Source organism: Quercus suber, unplaced genomic scaffold (genome assembly GCF_002906115.3).
Source record: "Quercus suber isolate HL8 unplaced genomic scaffold, Cork oak 2.0 scaffold_47, whole genome shotgun sequence".
Lineage (NCBI taxonomy): Eukaryota > Viridiplantae > Streptophyta > Magnoliopsida > Fagales > Fagaceae > Quercus > Quercus suber.
In genome coordinates, this window is record NW_027069512.1 from 1327419 (window position 1) to 1352277 (window position 24859).

The 24859-nt window shown below is 32.4% G+C and overlaps 2 protein-coding genes across 2 annotated transcripts; one reads left to right on the plus strand and one right to left on the minus strand.

Annotated features, from left to right (window-relative positions):
- Positions 1-6744: 6744 nt before the first annotated feature.
- Positions 6745-11975, plus strand: LOC112009352 (phytochrome-interacting ankyrin-repeat protein 2). Its single transcript, XM_024041685.2, has 3 exons — positions 6745-7492; positions 11218-11389; positions 11539-11975. Exons 1-3 carry the CDS (start codon positions 7328-7330, stop codon positions 11757-11759), a joined length of 558 nt encoding a protein of 185 aa, XP_023897453.1. The 5' UTR covers positions 6745-7327; the 3' UTR covers positions 11760-11975.
- An 11100-nt stretch (positions 11976-23075) lies between these two features.
- Positions 23076-24515, minus strand: LOC112009339 (F-box/kelch-repeat protein SKIP25). Its single transcript, XM_024041669.2, has one exon. The coding sequence runs from the start codon at positions 24361-24363 to the stop codon at positions 23233-23235; it is 1131 nt and encodes a 376-aa protein (XP_023897437.2). The 5' UTR covers positions 24364-24515; the 3' UTR covers positions 23076-23232.
- Positions 24516-24859: the final 344 nt, after the last annotated feature.

Genomic DNA, 24859 nt, shown 5'->3' on the forward strand with positions numbered 1-24859 from the left:
ATCTTCGTTAGGAAAAAAATGGTTTAAGTAGTTGATAAGTTTAAAGTGGTACATAATTTTTTTATTTTGATGAGGAAGTCATGACTGAATCATGCTTGATTTGTTTAAGTGTGGTTGCTAAAAGTGAGGTACACACGAGAATTAAGCAGGGTTTGCGTCTGTTGATAAGATAAGTTTTTGTTCATGTCAAAACTGTTTAATCTCTACTGCATTGGAGTTGAATAAGTTTTCAACGTCTCTCCAAATTTTTTTATTTTTTTTAACGGTAACTCTCCAGAGTATATTGCTTTAATGCTACGCACGACACAGGAGGAGAAGGAAAAAAAAATTAATTAAATTATAGCACACTGTATCATCTTATATAGTTTTTTTTTTCCTCCAAAAAAAATCTTATATAGTATTTAATATAAATAATAAAAATAAGTCTTATATGTTGATAATGTTGGTAGCTCATATATGCACTTCTTAACCATATGTCATACTTATATACGTCGGGTCAATATAAATATATTAAAATCAATAACATTAGTACCCCTTGAACAAAAGTCAACAATACTACGGACAAAAATTCTCACATCCAATTTGACAATTTGTTGATTTGTTATTAGAAGTAGTTAACAAAAAGTAATGAGTCTATATGGCACAATTGTCAGCAATTTGTAAAATTGAGTATACGATTGGTACATAGACGGAGCCATGGTTGGACATTGCCCCCCAAATTTTTTTTTTAAATATTATTATTATTATATATTATATATATGTGGGTACTGTAGGGACTCAGTTTTAGAAAATTTCCCAACAATACATTTTTAGAGAGTGGACCGAAGGTTTAAGCCCTAACAGACTAGCAACGGAATACAAATCATTTCTTTTTCATTGAAGGGGAGTGAGCCCAGTTTACAGCTGAGGGTGGCTCCTCGGCACCCGTCCAAGGAGGCCCTCTCCCTGAAACTAACACTACCTCTAAGTTCCTCTCTGTCACTCCCTTCCATCCCCCCAAAGTTTTCTTCTTTAATTCCTTTGTTCCCCTTCTTATATCCTGCTTCTTTCTCTTATCTTCTCCTTCTTTCTATTGATCATCTATTGGCCTCTGCTCTGACCCTCTGTCCTATCAGAGGTCTTATCCGTACTCAAGTGGCTCACCATGATCGATGTTGCCCTGCTAAGGGGTTACATCCCCATTAATGCGGCCAGGGGAGTTAGGTGAGCGCATTCAATGCGGAGGTGACTGCTCACCTAAGGCTTGCTCCTTCGCCCTCTCCTGTCGCCGACTCGCGGCACTGGGTTCTCTCCTCCTCGGATATTAAGGATTCCTTTGGTGGGGTGGTCCTCGTGTTTTTTCGAGGTCTCGGACGCCTGAGGACAGGGTCATCCTCGGATATTCTCATCGGAGGTTCATCGGAGGTTGGTCTTCGCGCTTTCATCCTCGGACCCATCTAGCATCCTCAGCGTGGGCCATTTGGGCCTGGTTTGGAGTGGGCCAAGGCTACCCAATTTTCTGGCTCCACAATATTTATCTTTTTTTGTGATAAATAAATAAATAGTAGTTACTTTGAATTAGTATGTCAGTATTCACTAGCATCGAAATATTTCGTTCCAATAAACAAACTGAAATAGTTATTAAAATGAAATTCATAACATTTTTCCAACGTATGCCCCATGCATTGAATATCCAAACCCATGAAGGCGAATGATGGATTGGGTAAGGAATTCATGATGGCATGGCTTTTCTTAAGCGTATGCCTTAGGTGAAAGCTGCAAGCCTACATAGTGGCCCCAAAATCATACTAAGAACTCCATTTTACTTGTGATCCCAGTGCGATATGTGGTCAAATGGGTATGCGTGACACCCTCCCATACAGAATGCTAGTGTATCAAACCTAGAATGTTGTTGGTCTGCACCATGTACGTGGAACAACCAAGTGAAAATTTATGTGGATAACATTTCTTGGCATAAAATTAAAAAAACAGCTAGAAGCTAATCTAAAATTAATTTGGATTATAATTGTGATTTGATTAAATATAATACATATATATATATATATATAATGTGAATAATTGGGAGATATTTATCTATCTATCTATCCTATTAATAACAGAATTCCTTGTTTAGTTTTCAACATTTTGTATACTAAAATACCCTTACACAAATTCTTAAACTCTCTAAAATACCCCTATTTTATAGTTAAATAATTTTAAATTAAAATTGGAGAGATTGAGAAAACCAAGGCCAGCAAGCATACATGGCTGGGCGAGATGAGAAGTATGATTAAAGATTTTCATGAGTTGTAAAAGTTCTTTCAACAACGGGATCCAGCAAGAGCCCATATATAGATTTCAGAACATGACCACAAAGCCAGGGACAAATCAGAAGGTGATCTTGAGGATGCAAACGCTGACATAAAAGACCTCTTTCATGATGCCACTCATAGAACATACGGCATGTGGCGGATTGAGGATCAGTTGGTGTGTGCAGCTGAATAAAAGGATGAAATGACTTCTTTTTTAGGCTAGTGGTGAGGCTCCTCGCTAAAATATTTGTAGTTTCCATAACATATGTCATACAAAAAACTATTGAGTCATCAGAACAATTGCCACCTACTTAGAAACAATGACATATATTGACTTACACTTTTGCTAGAGGTGATGTTCCTCACTAAAATCCTCATAGTATCCGTACACAATATCTAATATGAGTCATTAAAACATTTCTAAGTCATTTTGTTGCTAAGTCATACAATAAAAGAACACTCCGGCATAGGTGGTAATTGTTCACAAAGCATTCTCAGGGCAAATTTTCTTTCTTTATATAAATATTATTTCCTCTCACAAACTTCAAACATTTTAAAAGTGAATATTATAGCCATATGTTTCTTAACCACAACAAGAAGCAATGGTATAGATAGCTCAAAATCAGAACTTCCACGACACCCCAAATAGATCGAAACCCACAAATACCACTATAGACTGCAACTAAAAAAACAATTAAGAACATAAAAAATCTGCACAATATAGTGAGTTCAATTATATCAAAAAATGCATTAACAGGAGATAAAAGTATAATTGAAAACACAAACACGACACTCAACAGACAATTCTTGAAAGATTAGGACACAGCAAGATGGAGATACCACAATCAATCAATTAATTAAAACAAATTCTTGGCTTAAAATGAAAAATAAAGAAAGAAAGAAAGCGAAAAAATGAAACCTCTTTAAGATCGCCTTTGCGAGCACCAATATGGAGCAGAGTCCATCCTCGATCGTCCCTATCAACATCTCCTCCAGACCTTATGGAGCGGCGTCTCGACAAGCTTCGACGAAACAAAGACGTAAGCTCCTGTCGCTGAGGCAGCTCCTCAAGCATATTTACCATACCAAATCACACACACACACACACACGATAATAGAAAAAGAAAAACAACAACGATAATTCAATTATAAATTTGTTCGGATTACAAAGGAGTAAAAGAGGTCCGAAGTTTTGCTTACATGATCTTGAGAGAGAAAAAAAACAGAGCAAATAATTGAAAGATCGATGATAAACAGAGGGAAAAAGAAAGAAGAAGAAGAAAGAAGAGAGAGAAGAGAATTAGCGAGAGTGATGGGCTATGCAATAAGGTGCAAAGGATTCAAGCCAGGACCTAAGACACGAAGATTCTGGCAGATTACGACGGCGTTCACGCACACGAACAGCCTTGATTTTGAGATTTTAATCATTATATACTGAATTTGATGATAGATTGCAAAAAGCCGAAACAGATTATATATAAATCTGGGTTGTGGTTGGATTCCGAGAGCCAAAAAGGAGTTTGTGTTTTGAAGAAGCACTAAGTTGCTGCTGTTATGCTATTCGCATTAAAAAGCAAACCCTAGGGAGAGAGAGAGAGAGAGAGAGAGATTGATTTTTTGCCCAAGACCAAGAGCACTGAGTGAAGGAATTTCTATTTTTATTATAGGGAATAATATGCAATACAGTGTCTATACTGTATATAAAAATGTAATGCTCAATTAGATATTTGTTAAATGGGCTTCTAAACGCTTCTAATGGATAAGGCCCAACCTGATAATGACAACAATTTTTTTTTTTAAGAATCTATTTGAGAATCAATAACAAGACAAATATCACTAAACAATATGTTATAACTTATCTCGACTCTTCACAGTCACTTTGCACTTGCAATAATTTTCTTTTTTCTTTTTTTTGTTTAGTATTATAATGTTAAAAAGTGATATATAAATAGGACAAAGTTTAGTTACAAAATTAGTTATAAACTTATTTAATATTTTTTTATTGGAGGTGAATTTTGAAAAATCCACCATTGATTATATCTTCTTCTAATATTCTCCATGCTTGTAAAATTTCAAGAAAATTAAAGATCAATAGCTATGTCATCAATAAATTTTTTAAATTGTAAGTTTTGTAATTTAAAACTATGCACAAAATATAAGCTTATAAATCATATATTAAATATAATCAATTGACACAAAATTTAGTTTCTCAAAAAAAAATTGCACAAAATTAATATGTGTATTAAGGGCGTAAAGAACATGCAATTCAATGGTTAGATTTTCAAAATATGTTGTAATATTTATTTTATTGAGTGAGTTTGTAACCTTAAGCTACAACCAATTTTGTAGCTAAACTTTGTCCATATAAATAACTGTGTGTATTTTTTTTTTTTTTTAAAGAAAGAGGTAAGGTAATGAGGAATAATATTTAAAAATGAGATAAAGATAATGTCCTAAGTTTTAGGAGCAGTAAATTCCTTTATCTTCTCTATTCGGCATAAAACTTAGGAGTAGTAAATTACTCTCTTAACTAATTTATATTTTTTTAATTTGAAATTATTTAACTAAAAGATATGGGTATTTTAGAGGGTCTAGGAATTTCTGTAAAGGTATTTTAGTACACAAAAAGTTGAAATCCAAATAGGAATCCTATTATTAATAGTACCAGACTCATCACACGCACTTTGTAATAATGATCTTGTAGGGACCCAATTTGAATTGAGTTTTTTTAGCCCAATAAGCCCAAACAATAAATAATCATGTGTATTTAAATAAAATAAATAAATAAAAAAAATAAAAAAAGGTAAGGTAACGTAGAGTAGTGTTTAAAAATGAAATAGAGATAGTGTTCTAAGTTTTAGGCCTAATTGAGAAGATGAAGGAAAAAGCCTAAAACTTAGGCTTAAAACTTAGGGACAGTAAATTACTCTTTAAACTAATTTATTATTTTTAATTTTAAATTGTTTAACTATAAAATAGGGGTATTTTAGAGAGTTTAAGAATTTGTGTAAGAGTATTTTAGTACGCAAAAGTTAAAAACCAAATAATAGTACTAGACTCGTTACACGCACTTTGCACGTGCAATAATGCTCTTTTTATTTGTTTTTTTTTTTTAAGAGTTATAAATGTAGATAGAGTATAGTGTCTTAGTTTTAGATCAAATTAAGAAGATAAAAGAAAAAGCCTAAAACTTAAGAACAGTAAATTACTCTCTTAACTAGTTTGTATTTTTTAATTTAAAATTATTTAACTATAANGAAACACTTAGCCTTTTTTATAAGAAAAAGTTTGAGCGTGGTGATCGACGGCCAGCACCTAAGCCTGTCAACCCACTCTCTATAAATTTATTGTTTGGGCTTATTGGGCTGAAAACCCAACACTCAATTCAAATTGGGTCCCTACAAGATCATTATTACAAAGTGCGTGTGATGAGTCTGGTACTATTAATAATAGGATTCCCTATTTGGATTTCAACTTTTTGTGTACTAAAATACCTTTACAGAAATTCCTAGACCCTCTAAAATACCCATATCTTTTAGTTAAATAATTTCAAATTAAAAAAATATAAATTAGTTAAGAGAGTAATTTACTACTCCTAAGTTTTATGCCGAATAGAGAAGATAAAGGAATTTACTGCTCCTAAAACTTAGGACATTATCTTTATCTCATTTTTAAATATTATTCCTCATTACCTTACCTCTTTCTTTAAAAAAAAAAAAAAAAATACACACAGTTATTTATATGGACAAAGTTTAGCTACAAAATTGGTTGTAGCTTAAGGTTACAAACTCACTCAATAAAATAAATATTACAACATATTTTGAAAATCTAACCATTGAATTGCATGTTCTTTACGCCCTTAATACACATATTAAATTTTGTGTCAATTTTTTTTTGAGAAACTAAATTTTGTGTCAATTGATTATCATTTAATATATGATTTATAAGCTTATATTTTGTGCATAGTTTTAAATTACAAAAACTTACAATTTAAAAAATTTATTGATGACATAGCTATTGATCTTTAATTTTCTTGAAATTTTACAAGCATGGAGAATATTAGAAGAAGATATAATCCAATGGTGGATTTTTCAAAATTCACCTCCAATAAAAAAATATTAAATAAGTTTATAACTAATTTTGTAACTAAACTTTGTCCTATTTATATATCACTTTTTAACATTATAATACTAAACAAAAAAAAGAAAAAAGAAAATTATTGCAAGTGCAAAGTGACTGTGAAGAGTCGAGATAAGTTATAACATATTGTTTAGTGATATTTGTCTTGTTATTGATTCTCAAATAGATTCTTAAAAAAAAAAAATTGTTGTCATTATCAGGTTGGGCCTTATCCATTAGAAGCGTTTAGAAGCCCATTTAACAAATATCTAATTGAGCATTACATTTTTATATACAGTATAGACACTGTATTGCATATTATTCCCTATAATAAAAATAGAAATTCCTTCACTCAGTGCTCTTGGTCTTGGGCAAAAAATCAATCTCTCTCTCTCTCTCTCTCTCTCCCCTAGGGTTTGCTTTTTAATGCGAATAGCATAACAGCAGCAACTTAGTGCTTCTTCAAAACACAAACTCCTTTTTGGCTCTCGGAATCCAACCACAACCCAGATTATATATATAATCTGTTTCGGCTTTTTGCAATCTATCATCAAATTCAGTATATAATGATTAAAATCTCAAAATCAAGGCTGTTCGTGTGCGTGAACGCCGTCGTAATCTGCCAGAATCTTCGTGTCTTAGGTCCTGGCTTGAATCCCTTTGCACCTTATTGCATAGCCCATCACTCTCGCTAATTCTCTTCTCTCTCTTCTTCTTCTTCTTCTTTCTTTTTCCCTCTGTTTATCATCGATCTTTCAATTATTTGCTCTGTTTTTTTTCCTCTCTCAAGATCATGTAAGCAAAACTTCGGACCTCTTTTACTCCTTTGTAATCCGAACAAATTTATAATTGAATTATCGTTGTTGTTTTTCTTTTTCTATTATCGTGTGTGTGTGTGTGTGTGGGTGTGATTTGGTATGGTAAATATGCTTGAGGAGCTGCCTCAGCGACAGGAGCTTACGTCTTTGTTTCGTCGAAGCTTGTCGAGACGCCGCTCCATAAGGTCTGGAGGAGATGTTGATAGGGACGATCGAGGATGGACTCTGCTCCATATTGGTGCTCGCAAAGGCGATCTTAAAGAGGTTTCATTTTTTCGCTTTCTTTCTTTCTTTATTTTTCATTTTAAGCCAAGAATTTGTTTTAATTAATTGATTGATTGTGGTATCTCCATCTTGCTGTGTCCTAATCTTTCAAGAATTGTCTGTTGAGTGTCGTGTTTGTGTTTTCAATTATACTTTTATCTCCTGTTAATGCATTTTTTGATATAATTGAACTCACTATATTGTGCAGATTTTTTATGTTCTTAATTGTTTTTTTAGTTGCAGTCTATAGTGGTATTTGTGGGTTTCGATCTATTTGGGGTGTCGTGGAAGTTCTGATTTTGAGCTATCTATACCATTGCTTCTTGTTGTGGTTAAGAAACATATGGCTATAATATTCACTTTTAAAATGTTTGAAGTTTGTGAGAGGAAATAATATTTATATAAAAGAAAGAAAATTTGCCCTGAGAATGCTTTGTGAACAATTACCACCTATGCCGGAGTGTTCTTTTATTGTATGACTTAGCAACAAAATGACTTAGAAATGTTTTAATGACTCATATTAGATATTGTGTACGGATACTATGAGGATTTTAGTGAGGAACATCACCTCTAGCAAAAGTGTAAGTCAATATATGTCATTGTTTCTAAGTAGGTGGCAATTGTTCTGATGACTCAATAGTTTTTTGTATGACATATGTTATGGAAACTACAAATATTTTAGCGAGGAGCCTCACCACTAGCCTAAAAAAGAAGTCATTTCATCCTTTTATTCAGCTGCACACACCAACTGATCCTCAATCCGCCACATGCCGTATGTTCTATGAGTGGCATCATGAAAGAGGTCTTTTATGTCAGCGTTTGCATCCTCAAGATCACCTTCTGATTTGTCCCTGGCTTTGTGGTCATGTTCTGAAATCTATATATGGGCTCTTGCTGGATCCCGTTGTTGAAAGAACTTTTACAACTCATGAAAAATCTTTAATCATACTTCTCATCTCGCCCAGCCATGTATGCTTGCTGGCCTTGGTTTCCTCTAATCCCACAACCTCTCCCACGACCAATCATTGCTTAAAATTGCAACCTTTTGACTCAAATATGAAATTGTAGGATCTCTTGCTTTGATACCACTTGATGTGGTAGGGAGAACTTAAGCCTAGTGTAGAAGATGGGTTTAAAAAGAACTTACGTAACAAAAAAGATTAAAGAAAAGAAAAAGATAATGGGATTGAAGTTTGGAACAATCAAATATCAATGTCTAGGCTCAAATAACAAAGAAAATATTTAAATATGAAATTTCATGTAGATAAGAAAAGACTGCCTACAATGATTAGAAAATACACTAGAATCTAATTGTCCATCTTACATATAACAGTTAAATCCAAACTATCTACCACCATTAGACAGTTGACCTTTATATATTAAAGACATAATATTCAATAAAACATAACATAAATAAATAAAAGAAAAATACTAATGGGCTTAAACTCTCCTACATCACTCTGTGTGTGTGTATTTATATTTGTTGATTAAGTGATTTTAGTATTTTGGTTATTTTAGGAATGCTTACCTTTATGTAATATTTCACCCCCTCTAAATCAGATCTAGTCTATTAAGAAGTAAACTTTAAGGTTTAAAAACTTGTGATATTAGAGTTTGGAACTACAAAAGAATCTACAGTTTATGAATTGATTATGATTTGAAAATAAAAAATATTAAAGCCCAAGAAAGCCTTTAAAATAAATATAAAAAGGTTCCAATGTTCTCGAGCATATCGAGTTTAAGGTTGGTGTTGAAGACTAATTGACAACCAAGAGTTGGCAAATATTTAGGTATTCAGGGTTGTGAAATATGGATGTGAATAATACCATGAAAAGTTGTCAAAAGGAGGGAAGGCGGGGGGGGGGGGGGGGGGNACATGTCCTTGAAGCATCAAGAACTACATCCTCTTATTCTGTTATCAAGTAATTTACAATATGACAGTGAAAAACATGAATTAATCCACCCCCCCCCCCCCCCCCAAAAAAAAAACACCAAAAATAAATCAATAAACCACAAACCTATGCCATGTCTTAATCAGGTTAAGACTACGTTTCTGAAATGGTTCAAATGGTTGGGTTCTTGGGAAATTAGAGAGATCTTGACTGATTCAAGGTAGCTAGCCTCCAAGAAAAGAGAAGGAAGAAATGAGAGATTTATAATTGATTAGTTGAAAGAATTTTTTTTTCTATGGATAGGTAATTACATGAATGAATATATAGGTTTAGTTGGGCTTAAAACTGCCTGCAACTCTTTGGCTAACTACCCCTTAAGCAACTAATTCATAACTTTATAAACCCTTTCTTAGCTGCTGTATAGGGATGAGACATAGGAATGAAATGGGAGTACTTGGTCAGCCTGTCCACCTTCAGTATCAGAGAAAGGTAACCCTCTATGAATTCCATGGAAACATCTACTTAAGGATGACTAAGGGATAGGAAACAGCTGTAGAAGACCAGCAAGAGACACATTATCTAGCTTATTCCTCTTGCATCACACTCTAATGTATCTTTTTGATACTCCCTTCATGCCTTTCCAAAATAAATCCATCTTGGCTCTGTTCAAGGACTTTTGGTTACCTGAATGGCCTGCCATGGTGGTCATGGATGTGTTGTAAAATTCTAGGCTTGAGGGAAAATGATTAACCTAAGTAAACCCTTCCCTTATAAAGGAATGTAATGAGGAAGAGATTAGAGGTTTCTACAAAGATCTATTCTTCCTTCGTTGAGACAGCATCAGATCCTTGTTTTCCTTGCCTCCTTGTATTCAATCAAGAACATGTATCCCATTTTGCTTATCCATTTCAATTGGGCAGGACTTCATATCTTCTGTTCCCTAAAGGCTTTATTGGTTAGTCTTGATGATAAATGGCACTAAGTCCAACTCCCTTTCATAGATTGAAAATGATGAATGTTTACCCAGTATTCTTAGATATGCAATAACTAGCATCTAATAAGATCCTAAACAGTGAATATTTTACCTCAAACAACTATCCACATGCAATTACTGAAAGAACCTTCACACTTAAAATATTCCTCCAAGAAAAAGTGATTGTCCTCAAAACATCACAAAATGATCGGACCTCAAACTTCTCACCTTTTGATTTCCCACTTCTCCCTCCATTTCCCCTTTTTTTCACCTCTTACTCATCTATTTTGTTCACACGCCCTGATCGGCACTGACAATCAAGTTTCAACACCAAACCGCTTTAAGTCATTGAAAGCCTAAACCTCATAAATTCTCATAGCTGCCACCGAGTAACCACTTAATACCTAATCTTGTTTCAGCCAGCAATTTTCTAAACTCATTTCATTCAAGAACAGCCACTTTTTACACTTATATCCTCCTTTTCCCAAACAGTAATTAACCTAAGGACCATAAAACCCTTCCTTAAAACCAAAAGCTTCAAACCCTAACTAAAAAGCCCATCACATAGGCAGGTTTCTAAATCAGATCTAGTCTATTAAGAAGTAAACTTTAAGGTTTAAAAACTTGTGATATTAGAGTTTGGAACTACAAAAGAATCTACAGTTTATGAATTGATTATGATTTGAAAATAAAAAATATTAAAGCCCAAGAAAGCCTTTAAAATAAATATAAAAAGGTTCCAATGTTGTAGTTCTTGATGCTTCAAGGACATGTTAAAATTATGTGATGCTTCAAGGACAAGCTGTTTTTGTTTGCGTCATTTGAATGTTTTTTGTTCTCATAACCTTTCCTTGGAATAGGTGAAGCGGCTTCTTGATGAAGGGATGGACGTGAATGTGGCTACATGGGGCCCCAAATCAAAAGGGGTCACCCCCCTCCACCTTGCTGCTCAAGGTGGCCACCTTGAAGTTATGGATGAATTGCTAGAGCGTGGTGCTAACATTGATGCTAGAACTAAGGGCGCTTGTGGCTGTAAGTATCTTCTCCCTATAGATGATGTTTCCCTTCAGTACTCCCCTTCCCTTTTTGCTTAAATGAATAAGCGAAGGGGAAAAAAAGGAATCTAATTTTTGGATACAGATGTTGATATTTATTTCTCCTCCTGTTTTTGTTAAACCCAGGGACACCACTTCACAGTGCTGCGAAAGAAAGGAGGAAGGAAGCTGTGAAATTTCTGATAGAGAATGGTGCTTTCATGCCAGATGACATGAATGACAGCAGATTTAACCCACCACTCCATTACTGCCCTGGTCTTGAGTGGGCTTATGAGGAGATGAAGCGTTTCAGGCAAGATAGCTCATCATCATCAGTAGGTGAGACTTCCTGCAGCTCAGAAAGCTAAAACCCTCTCGTTGCTATGGCCTTGCAGTTGCAGATATCTGCTACTTTCGGTGTTTGCGTCTGTTGAACCTGGACGTGGATCATGTAATCAATCTGTTCTGTGTTGTGTGCTTTGGCTTTTTTATATATTACTTGTTTGTATCAGATATTTGACACCTGGGATGTTAATGATGACTCAACTCAAGAGTTATATAAGTACGTTGTTATGTTGTTGATCTTTGGAAGCTTTTTGTTTTTACAATGTTTAGTAATTAATCTTTATATATCCAAGAGTTAAATTTTAAGAAGAAATGAAAGAAAAAAACTAGCTTTTAATGAGTAATAGGGCTCTCTTCTCGAAGTGCTACGGCAGTTTAAAGGGATTTGAGGTGAGGTTTGTCTCTGTCCTATTATTTATTTTTTGTGAATTAAATTTCAGCCTCTCAACAACAGTGATGTGGTATCTGTCCCGAGACTTCCAATTGCAAATTTTAACTTTTAATTATACGATAAAAAAAATTGTTTTAATTATTACTTTAAATCGAAATTTGTTTGAATCCAGTTAACGAAACAATTACATGAGACATGATCTGCCATTGTAGTATTTCTTTGTTTTGTATGATGCTTCGCTGCCCCTGAACCTATGTTTAGTTGTATGAATCTTTCATTTTTTATTAAAAAAAAAAGAAAAAAGAAAAAAAAGAAAAAAGAAAGACTAAAATGGCAATGCCAATATCACGTAATATCAGATACTACTGCCCCAAAGAGACGGAGTGAAGAACTACACAGATTTGCAACCCAGTAACAGAGTGAAAACCACAAAGTCAAATCTGAACCATGAACATCCAATCGTGAGTTCCTTATTTTCCTTTTCAGTTTTTACAGTTTTCAACACGTGCATACATTTTCTTCATTTTTTCTGTTCATAGAAATTTTAGCGACTATTTGTTCAAGATTTTGCTAGTTGGTGACTCCTTCCTAGGGACATCTTTCTTGCTCCTCAAATTTGCGGTGATTTTTTTTTACGCTATCTTTGAATTTCTAATTTTGTTCTGGAAAAAAAATGTTAATTTTAGTGATTTGGAAAATGATTCTGAAGAAAATTAGTGAATATTGTTAGGGTTTTCAGATAGAAACAACTGTTTAATTGTTTTTATCAACTTTTACTTTAATACCCTATCAATTTTTTGGATAGACACCAAAATTTCAGTTGTTAGCAAAACTTTAGACAAATTTACTGTTTTGAGAGAAGAAGGTAAAGAAAATTTACAGTTTTTAAAAACACCTTTTTTTATTTTTTATTTTTTAAAGTTTGAATAAAAGCAATGTTAATATTTGTTTTCGATAAAATGTATATTTTTCTGATTTTTTAATTCACGTATATATATATATATATATATTTTAATAATGTTCATATCAACTAAACTTTCATATTAGAAGATTTTTTTTAAAATTTTATATATTTTTAAAATTTTTCCTGAATATATATATTTGTAGTTTTCTTGAAACTCATCTCAAATTGTTGATAATTACCTAATAAAGTAATAATACCATTACACCAGTTGTACAACCCTACATGACAACTACACGCATTCTTCCTACTTGCGTTTTTATCCAGAATTATCCAAAAATTTAAAAAAGTAAAACTAAAAAATCAACACATTTGATAGAGTTTAACTCAAACTCTATAATCATTAATGCAAAAATCAATAAAACGAAATAGAAACTATATAAGCAAAACTCAGTGTATTCCTCCGAGCGAGAACCTGTGATGGAGAAGGAGAAAAGCATAGATACGACTTACAAGTTACAAGTAAGTTTTGGTACAAAATATGGTTTTTTTTTTTTTGCCTTCATATTCTTGTGATAATTTGTTTTTATTAAGTGTTCAACAATGTTGGAGATTCAAAATTTTTTTTTGAGTGCCTCATTGAATACTTTGTACTATAATTATTCACCCCAATTTTTTTGACATAATAATGATAGGACCCTATCTATATGTCATAGATTCAAAATACGAAAATTTCAAAATTTTTGTGGTAATAAATTTCACGGGTAAGTTGTGATTTTCTTAAAAGTTTTAGGCAACAAGATAACACAGTCAATGTTTGATTCGCGTTTAAAGTTTCAATCGAAAGGTATTGACAGGGATATGTAAATTTTACGTAGTTGCTCTTTGATTGCACATCTCTCGCATTTTTATCATTTTATTTAAATTTAATACTTACCCCAAAAAAAAAAGAGGTTATAATCTTCTTTTTTTCTCCTCAATTTTTTAATGCACGCATTTTTTTTTCTTACTGTTCTTGCACCAATGGAGTTCTTTTTTTTGAGAAGGCATTGGAGTTCTTTTGTTGGTTAGTAAAAGGGTTTTCGTTCTCAATTTTACAAATTATTTGGATGGGTAACTACTAAGGTTCTTGCTAATTCACAGGATACCTTCCATGGTGCAAAGGGGTTCGGCTCCCAACTGGTGCATTAATTAGCGTGGATAGCTCAATTGAGAGAGCTTCAGACTAAAAAGCTAATAAGGTTAGAAAAAGTTTTTATTTTTATTTTTTATTTTTATGAGAAGGGTAGAAATAGTTTATTTGTTTAATTATATTAATTCAAAAGAGAGCGGTTGCACACACACACATTTGATAATTGAATAGTTAGGTTAGGGAAGATTTGAATATTGGATGCCTAGGTTGGAAACGCCAAGATGTTCCAATTAATTGAATTATAAGGCTCTTAACATGACATTAATGGAAACATATATATTTTTTACATACTTGAGTTACATGTGCTATCTATTATGCATGGACATACGACTTGAGTTGCGTGCTTGAAAATATGTAGTTTATAATCAGCTTACAAATATTCCTAATAAATTTTTTTAAGAGAAAATATTTCTAATAATCGGATGCACTATTTGATGAACCTGTAAAAAAAAACCACTAAAATTCTTGTCGTATAATATATATATTGTTAAGAGGATATTTTCTTAAAATTGTTAAGTGGATATTTTCTTTTCACTACTTTTTTTTTCTTTATTAGTAATGAAATTGATCTAGTAGATTTTTTTATTTTTTGTTTATTTTTTTTAAGTCAAGCTTACCATTATAAAGTACAGCCAGAAGATGAAAGTTGGATGGTCAATAGTTAGACCATATCATATATCATACCAACAACAAGAATTTATGACACTAAAACCTAGTCAGTTTCTAGACTTATGTGATTAAATTACAATTAATTGAATGTATATAATCCGAATTTAACTACCTCCCAAATGTCTAGGTTTATCTTTTCCAAAACATGTCTAGAGTTGAAGAGTCCAAGCCATATGCATAAGAAAAAGAAATAGATCTATATCAAATTACTAAGGAAATAGTAAGAAGAGAACTCTAAAATTGTATAATATTCTTTCCTTTTTTTTAATGGAATAGTCTTTCATTAAGCTATTGTTTCACAAAATATATATTCTATAAGTTCTTTATAGGTTTTCTATCAATCTCTAGTCTATTTGCAGAGAATGAAAGACTAGTCATGGAAGTACTTAATAGTCTAGCGTTAATCTGATTTGTAGTCCCACTCCCATTTGACTTCTTGTGGGTTTTAAAGTGTCATTATACTTTTACTTTCAACATGCACTTTGTGAGATACCGCAAAAATTTAGGGTGCTCTCAAAAAGAGATTTGGGTGCTTGTAAGGGCACCTCTCTTTTGGGTAGTAGTATGGAGTCGCCACTTATTTTTTATACAAAAAAAAAAAGAAAAAAAATACAAATTACATGTTAAAAATACTCCAAATGTCATTGATTGAATAACGAAAAATACAATTTTGGTAAATTAACCTTACAAGGTTTTGGGTCCTAGTTACAATCTACCAAAATTAAAAAGACAAAACACTAATCTACCTATCCAAAAATCCTAATCTCGGGGGCTAGGTTACAGAATGTAAAGGTGTTAGGCACCCATTCTGCCTAGACAGAGTCTAGTCCTTTAGACTCTAATGACTTATATACCCATTTTGCATGATGTTGAATGATATGTTGGATACACATGACAGATACTTGACAAAAATTAATTTAAATAAATCTACCTTATGAATATATCCTCTCTTTTTTTTAAAGAAAGTTCAGATTTGTTTTGAAAATTAAAAAAATAAGACTTGGTTTGTAAAAAAAATTAGATCTCTTTTTTGTAAAAGAAAAAAGAAGAAGAAGAAGAGATTTTGTTAAAAATAATTAGATATGTTTTTTTTTTTTTTGTGTGTGTGTAAAGTTAAAAAAGTGATTTTGATTTAATCAAGAAAAATCAGATCTGTTTTTATAAAGGGTAAAAAGAGAGATTTTATCAAGAAAAATCAGATTTTTTTTTAAAAGATAAAAAAATAAGATTTGATTTGTAAAAAAAAAATTTTGGTATGGACATTAGTTTACTTAATCTCTACGTTTTGCAAAGTTTCAGTCGGTAAATCTTTGATGGTTAAATAAGAAATTTAGAGTTTAATCTTCAACTATACCAAAATCGATTAGTATTTTGTTAGGACATATGTGAATCATGTTAATAACATATGTCAATATAGAATTGAGTAATCATTTGACAAAACGCATTTTACTTGTAATTTGGTAAATCTAGGATATGTTTAATATTTCAAGGAACAAGATTTTAAATTCAAGTGTTAACTCATACAAGTTTGTCCAAGAATCAAGTGAAGAAGTACTGAATTTTAAAGTTCTACACTAGTATCTATCGAGGTTTAAAAGGTTGTTTAAGCCTGATGCTCAGTAGCTGCTCGATAAATAGGTATCTATTGAGATTTAAAAAATCAGATTTTCAGTTCTAATTTTCATCCAATTCGTGTATAGATGTTTGGGTTTTCTTTTTTCACACCCTAAACATATATAAGGATTGTTTAAATGCCGTCAAAGTTGATGCACCTCAATGCAAAAAGTTTTTCACAAACATATTGTGAACCGGAGATATATGCCTAGTTCATCTTTCTATTCAAGAAGCTGTTGTGTTTCTACACCGTAGAGTTTTATAACCGAGGAGTTTCGTGATCTTCATTGTGTGATGAACTAAAAAACTTTGTAGCCAACATCCTTTTCAAGTTGGTGTGTAAGCCATGTACTGAAATTCACACATCGAATTGTTTAGTCACGTACTAGAAGTTGTGCATTGAAATGAGAGATTGTCACTATAGAACAAGTCCAATTAAGTATTGGGGTAGGGGTTCAACTGTAAGTTGGTATAAGATACTGGATTCTTTACTTGTAACCGCTTGTTGTAATAATAGTGAATTCTCGAGAGTGGTGACCTTAAAATCATCCAGTGAGGTTTTTTGTCGTATAAGTTTTCCTCATTCACAAACAAATCACCGTGTCAATTTATTTTCTGTTGCATTTTAACTTAGTTGGAGATTTGTTTGTGCTACCACGCTTATAACATGCTAATTGAATTAGTTAATTAACTTGACTAATTATTGGTTAATTCATCACAATGGGTCAATACATTCTTGGTCTATCATATATCTTGGTCTAATAATAAAAACTATCATCATAAGCAAATGTCATAAATTAAAACTCTCTAAAAAACACATATATCACTTTTTTTTTTTTTTTTTTAAGTATCCACTCTTTTAAATAGTACGAAAAGGAAAAGGAAGTCAAGACGTGCAATGGTTAACTCATAAAAATGATATAATAAAGTCTAGTAGAATGCAAAATTATTGTCCAATAAGCTTTAAAAAAATGAATTTAATGGTAGAAGATTAGACATTGTTACTCCCAGAGGATTAAAATCATGTTAAATTACTACTTTTTTCAAAAATTTAAATTACTGATTCTCCAAAAAGTTAAACTATTGGAATATAGTAAATTTAATCGTTTAACCGCATATTTCTAACACAAATAATACTAGTCACCATGTTTTCACTCATTTCTTCAAAAAGAAAGCAAGGCAAGTCAGGAGGGAAGAGAGAGATTTAAACATGATAACAGGTAGGGTAAATTTTATGAACCACCCCTAAGATTTGTGATAATATCAACTAAGTCCAAAATATTTTAAACCTACCAATTTCGTCCTAAAGACAACTTTGTCTCTGAATTTTTTTTTTTTTTTTTTTAAAAAAACCGTTAATTTTTTAATTTTCTCTTCCTTCCTCTCTTTTGTCTCTTTCCTCTTCACCTTTTTTCTCTGATTCTCCAATCTCAAAACTCTCTCTCTAATGGAACTTAGCCGCGGCGAAGCCATGGCTTGGTCACCGGCATCAACAACAGATTCACACTGATTTTCTCTCTCTCTCTCTCTCTCTCTCTCTGTGAAAAACAAAAAAACCTTTCTATTTCTATTTCTATTCTGCTAATGTACGCTTCCCAAGTTGAGTGACTAACAGTGCCTTATCCTGCGCACCCTGAGATGTCTCCAGCGATATCAAGACTCAAGAGTGATAATAAGAATCTCACGGTACAGGAGGGCCCACTAGGGTGGTATTTTTATTTTTTGGTTTTTGATCACACGGTGGGGATTGGTTGGTTTAATCAAAGGAAGGAAGAAATAATGGACGGCCAGAAAAGCCAGCAGGCGAAGCTCACAAGAACACAGTCCTCACTCCTTCGTTCATCACCCCCATCCGATCATCCATTCACAGCCTCTCTTCCTTCACCGAAGGTGACGCTATGACACCCCATCACCACCACCACCAACAAGATGACAATGATGATGAAGACGAGAAGCTGTTGAAGACGAAGAAGAAATTGATAAAACCCGGTTCGGCTTGGAATTTTTAGGAGATTTCATTGGGAATTTACAAAGGAACTTATGCGTTGCTTGGCTTGGATTTTTGCTTGTTTTTCTAGGATTTCTGTTGGATTTTTAGGAGATTCATTGGGAATTTTCAAAGGGATTTATGTGTGTTGTTGGGTTTTTTTTTTTTTTTTTTTCTTTTGAAAGAGATTTCTATGGAAACTAGAGAGAAGAAAGAGGAAGAAGAGAAAGAAAAGGCAAAGAACAAAGAGTAAAATTCTATCTTATATAAAATAAAATAAAAAATGTAACTATGTTTTTTTTTTTTTTAGTTTAGGACAAAATGTCTTTTTTAGGATGAAATTGAAGTTTTAAAATTTTTGATTTAATTGTATTATCACAAACTTCGGGGTGGTTTGTGAAACTTACTCTAACAAGTAATAAAAATAGAATAAATTATTATTTGTTTAGAAACATTATTTAGCTGAAATTGAAATTTTTTCTAAAAATACTATTGATAATTAAAAAGTAATTGAAATATAAGTAGAACTATAATATACCAAAAAGTGAATGAAACTCATGAATAGTAGAAAATAAATTAAATAGTAAAAAAATATTTTTTAAACTAATGCCAAACTGACCTATACCAACTTCCTTTGAGATTGCATAAACAATACTCCCTAAATGTTTTAAAAAAATAACACTCCGCCTCTTGGGATTTATATATATACAACATATAAGCTCATGCCTTTCAAACTAATACTTTTCTAATGGAATATTTCATTTAAAAACAAAATAGCCGAACTAGGTAAATTACACTTCTCCCTTGAAGGTGAAGCTTGTGGGTAATGACATTCTCCTCCCTCATTTAAGGTTTTGTATAAATGTGTAGTGATTTTTAAATAAATAAAATTATGTATGGAAATAACAATGCAGAGAGGCATTTATAAAATCTCAAAGACGGTAATGTTATTTCTTGAAACGTTTGGAGAATGGGGGAGTGTCATCTTGTGAAACCTGAAGGAAGGTTGATGTAATTTTCTTTAAAAAAAAATTAGCAAAAGATACATCAACCTTATTGTGTACCACAACATAGTACAGAATACTTTGAAGTGTTGAATATAACTCTAAACTCATTTTTGTATTGTTTTATTTGTAAATTGTTAATTATCAACACTTGATCTCCTAGGGTTTTTAAATTTTTAGACATAAACCCCCATGATATTATTTTATGTGAAAATACAACTTGAACATGGACTTAAGGTTGTAAATGAACCAAACTGTTATAAACAGTTCATACTTGGCTGATAAATAAACTTAAAAAACAAGCTAAATTTGAGCCTTAGTTTTAGGCTTGTTTGTTAAATAAGCTAAGTCCAAGTATAAATAATTGTTCATGAATAAACTGTGAACAATAGGTGTAAGAATATTAAAATTATTTTAATTTAATAACCACAAATAAAAATAACACATAAAATTTTGATTAAAAAGGTGAAATTAATATTAGGAGTGATTCAACTCATTCTAGATCTAGACTAAGAAATTAACACAAAGTACAAATAGAATTTAATATATAAAAATAAATAAACATTAAATAGTCTAAACAGTCAAATAGTAAAAGAAACCCCAAATCATATTGCAATGCAACACAAAAGAAATGAAATGTGAAAATGATACAGCACATAAAAGGCATGAGTAAATGCCCCACCAGCACAATAATAACAAACAACCCCTCAAAACAAGATTCTTCCATAGTGATAGTCCAACTAGAAAAATCAAAACACCCACAAATTAAATAAGTAGAATAATCAAAATCCCTAAAGAACACATGACACAATCAACACACACCCAAAAATGGGGAAAAGGGAGTCACAAATTGAGAAATTTAAAATGTGAAAAAAATTGAAGACTTATCTGAGAGGAACAAGAACTTAAATAGGCATCTCTTGAAGACATATCTACACTCTCATTAATTATTAAATTCTTTTTATTAATTGTTTAGATATATTTCTCTGAATCAAGGGATAAGATTCAACAATGGTTTAATTTAGGAAAACTTTATCATTTAATTTTCATGAAATTAAATTCTACTCCCACTAAAAGACTATAAAAGTTTTGAATTTTTGATAATAGATTTTTAGTGGGAGTAGAATTTAAATTTCATGAAAATTAAATGATAAAGTTTTACCTAAATTAAACCATTGTTGAATCTTATCCTTTGTTCAAGAAAATATATCTAAACAATTAATAAAAAGTAATTTAATAATTAATGAGAGGAGATAACCACTTGAGATTCAACAATTTTTTAGGTAAAAATTCAGCTTATTTGTCTTATCAACTTTTCTTTAATACTTTATCACTACTTTGGATAAACTAACAATTAGTGTTTTGAATTTCATGAAAATTAAATGATAATTTTTTACCTAAATTAAACCATTGTTGAATCTTATCCCTTGATTCGAGAAAATATATCTAAATAATTAATATAAAATAATTTAATAATTAATGAGAGCGAGATAACCACTTGAGATTCAACAATTTTTTAGGTAAAAATTACAGCTTATTTGTTCTTATCAACTTTTTCTTTAATACTTTATCACTCTTTGATAAACTAAAATTAGTGTTTAAACAAAACATATAACTTACATTTTGTTCCTACTTAATATCAACTTCCTCCTCTTCTTTGTACATGTTTTTTTTTTTAAATTTATAATAATAATAATAATAACAACAACAAAAACAACAATAATGAGGATAAATATTCGAGTCAATGAACAAAAAATCTATCATAAAGTGTGTGAGAGACCACAAAAATTTAGGGTCTCTCCAAAAAGAGATTTGGGTGCTTGTAAGGGCAGCTCTCTTTTGGGTAGTGGTATGAAGCCACCACTTATTTTTTATACAAAAAAATAAGAATAAATATATAAATATAATTACATGTTCCAAATACTTCGAATGTCCTTGATTGAATAAAGAAAAATACAATTTTGGTAAATTAACCTTACAAGGCTTTGGGTCCTAATTACAATCTATGCAAAAGAATACAAAACTTTGGTCCTAGTTACAATCTACCAAAATTAAAAGACAAAACACTAAATCTACCTATCCAAAAATCCTAANAAATAATTTTGTGATTGGTTGTCGGTTAATGTCAACAAATAGACTTGCTTGCATAGGAATAAAGTGGATAATCAGATAATAAAGAAATTGTGGATAATCGAGAGTCTTTTTGGAATACTTATCTACAAGATAATTATTACTTTAAAGGCCTGAATATCAAGAAAAAATGTTTAATTTTTAGAATACCGATTAAAAATGTGTCTGGGTGCAATTCCCAGCTCAAAAATGGAGTCCAAATTGGACCAAAATTCAAACGCGGACTTGGCACCCAAGAGGGCCATTCAACACTCCCCAAGTGCCAATTGGCCCAGACTTTTGCCTAGCCCAGGGACCCCCTGACTAGATAAAAGCCTATCTTTTTCGACTTTTTAGAAATAAGGACACGTTCCAATTCATATCTAATCTCATTCTTTTAAGCATCCCAACCTCTATAAATAGAGGCAACAAATCAAAATTAAGGACTCTTCTCTTCTGACTTTTCAATTCCCCTTATGTTAAAGATGTTCTGGAGGCTTTTGCTTTAAGAACTTCTTTTTTGTAAGTAAAGCATTTTAGACTTCAAAGAGGTGAACAAACTTCTTTGATTTCTAAAATATTCTTTCATTAGAAGAGTACGCTCATGCAAGAGGTATTCTGTTTTTCTTTCTTTTCTTTTTCCATCAATTAGTATGTGATTGTTTGATGCATGAATTGTTTAGCAGTTTTATTATGTCTTGTTCTTTATATGTAATTTCCATGCTTAGATACTTAGATGATTTTTTATTTCAATTCTTTCTTTTTGACTTCAAAATCTGCAATGATTAACAAAATTCTTTTATGAAGATTCAAAACTGATCTTATTTTCATTAAATATAGATTTGATTTTTTTCTAAATTCAAAACTAATCTATATTTTCATTTTGTACAGATTTGATTTTTTTCTAAACTCAAAACTGATCTGTATTTTCATTAAATACATATCTGATTTTTTAAAAACTCAAAACTGAACTGTATTTTCATTAATACATATCTGATTTTTTAGACTCAAAACTAATCTATTTTCATTAAATACAAATTTGATTTTTTTCTAAACTAAAGACAGATCTGTATTTTCATTAAATAAAGATCTGAAAATTTTTCTGAAAAGTTTTCTTTGTTATAAAAGTGCAGAGTTTGAAATTTCAAAGAAGGGATTGAAAGTTGGGTTAATTTTTTTTTTTTTTTTTTTTTTGATACATGCTAATAAGTTTGTCTCATGAATGTGAATCCTTTTTCAAAAGTCTTTTTTATTAGTTTCCAACAACAGTTCTTTTTTTTTAAAAAAAAAAAAAGTAAAACAACAATTAGCTTTAAACCACTATTTAATTATTATACATTATCAAAGTTCTAGCTTTCGAGACGTCTTATTCGAATGGGGCATGCGGAGGGAGACAAGTTCCAATATCGTACCTGTTTCTTTCTATCCCCAAAAAAAAGTTTTAATATATATCCTACCTCCATGATGCCTAGTATATACTTTTTCAGAAACCGACAAATTTGCACTTTAAACTGTCTCGATGATGAAAAAGAAAGAGGAAAAAAAATATCAGAAGACAAAAACATTGGAACATCCTCTTTCACACAAAATTCAAGAATTTTGTTTAACCAGAAAAGAAAAGAGAAAACTTCATTCCATGGATGTAGAAGGTAGTACCGGAAAATCAAAATCCGGGCGAGTCATCCTTGGCAAGATATGAACTCTCAGTGCTTCAAATCCCATAGGCATATCCAACACCCACAATTTCTTTGGAGAGGCCACCACATCTACCACAACAATCCCACTACCACCACAAACTACACACAGTTTTCCACCCCCAGCAGCCACATGTTGTGCCCCTTTAAGCCTCTCTGACTCCATAATCTCCTCCCACAAATCCTTCTCATGGTCATACTTTCTCAAAGCGCCCTTGGCCTCATCCACCAAGTACATTACATCTTCATCCATGGCTGCCACTGGTCCTTTCCACCCACGAAGCATACCTTCCGGCATCTCCTCCCACTCATCTTTATCCACATTGTATACCATTCCTTCTTTTGCTTTCACATTCACCATATAAAGCTTCCCTCTCCACCCAACTGCATCGATTGCTTCCCTACTAAACCTGCCATGTCTAAGCAGACTGCTCTTCCTTTTCCACTCGCCATGATGATCATGATCCCACTTCTCCAATGAACACGCAGTGTCGTTGGAGAAGTGGGATCCTATTCCACTCGCCACGTATACCGTGCTGCGTACTGCACCTGCTGCGCACCAGCGGCGCGGTGTGGAGAGTGGGGGTCCGGATGACCATGTTTTGGAGAGTGGGTTGAAGATGAGAGGGTGAGAGAGTGCAGGTGCGAAATTATGAGTTGTGGCGGCGAGGAGAACAAGGTTCTGAGAGACAGAGACTGATTGAATTGGAAAGTTTTGCGATATGAAGGATGGATGGTGAAGAAGGACATGATGAAGTGGTGGTGGTGGAGGAAGGAGATGCCATGTGGATGAGATGGGATCGAAGTTGAAGAACTCGATGGAATTTGGAGACTGAGAATAATGTAAAAGGGCGTATAAAGAGAAGAAAGGAGGGAAGGAAGGTGAATAGATTAGGCGACGCCATGAGTGGCACACAGAGTAGAGAAGAGAAGGGTTGATGAAAGAAAGGCAGAGTTGGGCTATTTGATCAGGTAGTCCTGGTAGCAATATTGCTTCATCATGCTGCTGATGATTATGGCCTGTGATCTCTTTACGTTTAGTACTGAAGGTGAAGGCGTTGGCCATGGATTGACTATGGGAGAAGGGAAAATAGAGTTTGAAAAGAGAGAGAGAGAGAGAGAGAGAGAGAGAGAGAGGTGGAGTTTTGTCAATTTTAGGCTTGCAAATTGGATTGAAGCCATAAGTTGAAGTGGGTTCCGCTATCCTTCTGTGCTTTACATTTTTACAGGATGAAAAGAGAATAAGTCTATCATTGCCATTGGTGGAGAAGTACCAACTAGCTATATCAGGCCAAAAATAAAAGGAAAATTTTTGTTACACCTACACTAATACACTTAAGAAATTGTGATTTTCATCAGTCACAATTTCAATTCATTTATTTTGTTTGCAAGAGTATGTATTAGTGATTGTGTAATAGACACTACTTTAAAAGGTTATTCCTAAGCTACAAAATTATTTAGAGTTGGACCAAATGCACAAGGTTAAATTCTCAATAAATTCTATGTAGTACCCTCTTTTTGAGAGGTTCCTTAGAGCATCCGTAGAAGTTGGTGCAAAAATT

Bases quoted from the DNA above. Each gene is read 5' to 3' on its own strand.
- LOC112009352 (XM_024041685.2), top strand. From the start codon at position 7,328: ATGGTAAATATGCTTGAGGAGCTGCCTCAGCGACAGGAGCTTACGTCT. The intron at 7,493-11,217 runs GTTTCATTTTTT...TCCTTGGAATAG, and splicing joins GCAAAGGCGATCTTAAAGAG to GTGAAGCGGCTTCTTGATGA. The intron at 11,390-11,538 runs GTAAGTATCTTC...TGTTAAACCCAG, and splicing joins AACTAAGGGCGCTTGTGGCT to GGACACCACTTCACAGTGCT.
- LOC112009339 (XM_024041669.2), bottom strand. From the start codon at position 24,363: ATGGCCAACGCCTTCACCTTCAGTACTAAACGTAAAGAGATCACAGGC.